We start from the raw sequence: 4,322 nt of genomic DNA, 5'->3' as shown, positions 1-4,322 counted from the left end.
ATGAGCTCGTGAAGCAAAATAAACTATGTTTTAATTGCTTAGGTAATAAACATCAAGTAAAGGCATGCAAATCAAGTACTTGTAAGAAATGTAATTTTAAGCATAATACACTGTTGCATGAAGATACTACTCAGGAGGCTACTAACAAAGACAGTTCAAGCAAAACAAATAACAATAATACTAACGTACCTAAAGTTAAGGAACAGAATCAGGTTAAGGTTCAACCACAGGACTCTTATTGCTCATTTAAGATTAATTATGGTCAGCAAGTCTTATTAGCAACAGCGTTAGTTAACGTAACAGACACTAAAGGTCGTTTTCAACAATACAGAGTGTTATTAGATGCAGCGTCTCAATCGAATTTTGTAAGCGAAGCTTTAGTTCATAGATTAGGTCTCAAGAAAACGAAAAATCGTGTTCCCATTAGAGGTATCAATTCTGTAACCTCCGAAGCTCAGTACAGTGTTGAAGTTCATATTTATTCAAGAACATGTGATTTTAATGCAGTGGTCGATTGTTTAGTATTGCCAAACATTACAGGTCGTCGGAAATATGCCTTCAATACCCGAAGAAACCAACCAGTCGGTAATTTCATGTTTTGCTCAGATGGAGACAGACTTGGATACACAATTGAGAAAATTCTGGGAACTCGAAGATCTTCACACTAAGATTTATATGCCGGAAGAAGAACACAGTGAGAAGCATTTTTTACAAAATACAACCAGAAATGGAGACGGAAGATTTATTGTCAAATTACCAAAGAAGGAAGAGAATGCTGTTTTAGGAGAGTCTTACAACATGGCACTACAAAGATTTAAGCAGCTCGAAAGAAGATTGCTACACAATCCTGAGTTTCATAAACAATATGCCGCCTTCATGGATGAGTATTTAAGTGTGGGTCACCTGCGAAAAGTTACAGAAGAAGACGTGAACACCAGCAGCAGTTGTTATCTTCCACATCATCCTGTATTCAAGATGGACAGTACAACAACTAAATTAAGAGTGGTTTTTGATGCAAGTGCAAAAACGTCTAATGGCAAATCATTGAATGACATTCTTCAACTTGGGCCAATTGTTCAAGATGACTTGTACTCCATTATTTTAAGGTTTCGGTTTTACCCAGTTGCATTTACAGCAGACTTAGAGAAAATGTACCGCCAAATATTAATTCATGATGAGAACAAGTGTTTACAACGCATCCTTTGGAGAAACTCAGTAGAAGAACCGATCCAGACGTGCGAACTACAAACAGTGACGTACGGGACTGCGTCAGCATCCTTCTTGGCAACAAGATGTCTGAAGCAAATAGCGGAGGAAAATTCCAAGGAATTTCCAGAAGCAGCAGAAGTAATAAAACCCAATTTCTACATTGATGATGTGTTAAAATCAGTACCAAACGTGTCAAAGGCCTTAGAACTACAGAAGGATCATATTAATATTTTAAGCAGAGCAGGTTTCAAGCTTTGTAAATGAAGTTCTAACGAAGAAGAAGTACTTCAAGGAGTTCCTGAAGACTTCAGGGAAAAACAACAGCCAATCATACTTGGTCAGCAAGACGGTGTTAAGACTTTAGGAATAGCATGGATTCCATTAACAGACAAACTTATAATTTCGAACAAAATTTGTAAACACGGAACTGCACCAGAAAGAAATGTTGCAATGACAAAAGACAAGTCGTCAGTATAGTGTCATCTATCTTCGATCCATTAGGTCTAATCGCTCCAATTGTCATCAAGTACAAGAATTTCTTACAAAAGTTGTGGAAGACAGGAATGGATTGGAATGATCCATTAGACACAGTCCTACAAGTTGAGTGGAATCAATTAATGTCTTGGTTACCTGCAATGGCGAAGATACAAATTACAAGAAACGTAATGTCTTCGGATAACGTTAAGGAAATTCAATTACATGGTTTTTGCGATGCAAGTGAAGAAAATTTTGGAGCAGTAGTGTACATCAGGGCTACAGACGAACAAGGAAACATTGAAGTCAATTTACTTTGTTCAAAGTCGAAGGTTGCAGCACTGAAGAAGCAAACTTTGCCTAGATTGGAATTATGTGGAGCACTGTTACTTTCGAAGCTAATAGACAAAACGCTATCCATATTGAATATAGAGGTCAGCGGTATACACCTGTGGACAGACTCGACGATAGTTTTGTCATGGATCAAATCACCTCCCAATCGTTGGAAGACATTTGTATCTTATCACATCAATCAATCAATGGCACCACGTGCCTAGTAAAGAAAATGCGGCAGACATAGTTAGTCGAGGAACGGATCCCAATACTGTTATTCAGTCTCGAGAATGGTGGCATGGTCCAGAGTTTCTTCACACAGCAGAATGGCCATGTCAAGAACAAGATGAGCCAGCTAGTATTCCAGAAGAGAAGAAGGTCATGATAAGTTTGGTGGCAGTTCATGAAACAAGCTTTATGAAAGGGTATTCATCGTTAAACAAAATGTTGAGAGTAGTAGCATATTGTTTGCGATTCAAACATAATTGTCTTTCCAAGAAATTAGAAAGAAAAACCGATAGTCTTGACGCTTCGGAACTTCGTTTAGCGTTACACAGATGTATCAAGATAGTACAACATACTACCTATCATCAAGAAATATTGAACTTGCAGCAACAAATGGAAGTTTCAACAAAGAGCCAAATCAAGGATCTTTTTCCATTTCTGGACACGGAAGGAATGCTAAGAGTAGGAGGAAGATTGCAACATTCAAACTTGGAGTACGACAACAAGCACCAATTCATCCTACCTGCAGATCATCATTTCACCCATCTGATAGTCAAAGAAGAACATAAAAGGTTGCTTCATGCAGGACCACAGCTTCTTATTGCATCGTTGCGTACCAGATATTGGATTCCAAGAGCTAAGAAGATGGTCAAGGCAATAGGACACAATTGTTTGGTTTGTTTCAAGTGGAGATCAACAAGTTCATCACAGTTAATGGGACACTTACCCAAGGAGAGAGTAAATAAAGCAAGACCATTTGTACACGTGGGAGTGGACTACGCAGGATTCTTTTATGTCAAGCCCACGATTCGCAGCAAAATTCAAATGAAAGTCTATGCAGCGTTGTTCATCTGTTTAGCCACTAGAGCAGTTCACATAGAAATAGTTTCAGACTTAAGTTCTCAAGCCTTCATCGCAGCATTGAAGAGATTTATTGCTAGGCGAGGAAAATGCTTATCTATCTGTAGCGACAATGGTTCAAACTTTGTTGGCGCCAATCGAGAATTGCAACAATTTTTTGAATCTAAGACTAACCGAAAGGACATCCTGGAATACTCAGCTCAAGAAGGTTTAGAATGGAAATTCATTCCTGTTAGATCTCCTCACATGGGGTCATGGGAAAGTTCAATAAAATCCATGAAGTACCACCTACGGCGTGTAGCAGGAACTGCAAGTCTGACATACGAAGAGTTGAACACGTTACTTCTTCAAATTGAAGCCATTTTAAATTCAAGACCATTGACAGCCATTTCCATCGATCCTACAGATCCAATGTATCTCAGTCCAGGACAATTTTTAATGGGAGCTACACTTCTCAGCCTTCCGGAACCAGATCTACTAGACGTGCCTATCAACAGACTAGGAAGATGGCAACGGATTCAACAAATGAAGCAGCATATTTGCAAACGTTGGTCAAGAGATTACCTCAACTAGTTACAACAAAGAAGAAAATGGAAGTCAGCTCAACCTAATTTACAACTGGGCATGGTCGTATTGTTAAAAGAACACAATGTTCCTCCTCAACTGTGGAAGTTAGGTGTGATTAAAGAAGTTCATCCCGGCAGTGATAATTTAGTGCGAGTGGCAACTGTGAAGTGTAAAAGTGGCATTTTTCGGCGCAGAGTTGCTAAATTAATTCCTTTGCCCCTAGAGCATTAATTGATTGTGTCCAATCAAGGAGGGGGAGGATGGATAAGCTTGCATATGTGCATTATTTTTATTCATATTAGTTTCATTTTTTTTGTATATAGTTTAGTGGTTTAGTGAATTCTTTGTGTTTCTTTTAGTGATTTTTCTGGTGAGTTTTAGTGAGTTGTATTTGCATTGGCTGGCAACAGTGCCTTCAGTGTGCTATTCAAGTTGTGTTTGTGCATTCGACAAAGTGCTGCGAAGTGCAACTAGGCAAGCATATTCATTAATAGTTTCAGAAAGGCATATTTATTCATAGGTTTTAGAGAAACACTCATGTTCATTAATATACAAGATTCACATGTTCTTAACGGTGTTTTAGAGTGTTACTCAGTTTATGTGTGATCGAAGACAAAGTATGATGGTTAGCAAGCAACATGTGGTTTAGCTAG

At 38.4% G+C, this 4,322-nt stretch overlaps 2 protein-coding genes across 2 annotated transcripts; both read left to right on the top strand.

The window, feature by feature from the left end:
• Positions 1-798: 798 nt before the first annotated feature.
• LOC145661487 (uncharacterized) lies at positions 799-1,473 on the top strand. Its single transcript, XM_081726804.1, has one exon. The coding sequence runs from the start codon at positions 799-801 to the stop codon at positions 1,471-1,473; it is 675 nt and encodes a 224-aa protein (XP_081582930.1).
• Positions 1,474-2,694: 1,221 nt separating this feature from the next.
• LOC145661486 (uncharacterized) lies at positions 2,695-3,675 on the top strand. Its single transcript, XM_081726803.1, has one exon. It carries the CDS (start codon positions 2,695-2,697, stop codon positions 3,673-3,675), a length of 981 nt encoding a protein of 326 aa, XP_081582929.1.
• Positions 3,676-4,322: the final 647 nt, after the last annotated feature.

The sequence above is a fragment of the Thermobia domestica genome, chromosome 10 (assembly GCF_964235325.1).
Source record: "Thermobia domestica chromosome 10, izTheDome1.hap1.1, whole genome shotgun sequence".
NCBI lineage: Eukaryota > Metazoa > Arthropoda > Insecta > Zygentoma > Lepismatidae > Thermobia > Thermobia domestica.
Note: the sequence above shows the minus strand (reverse complement) of the source record. Positions and strands in the feature narration are given on the sequence as shown.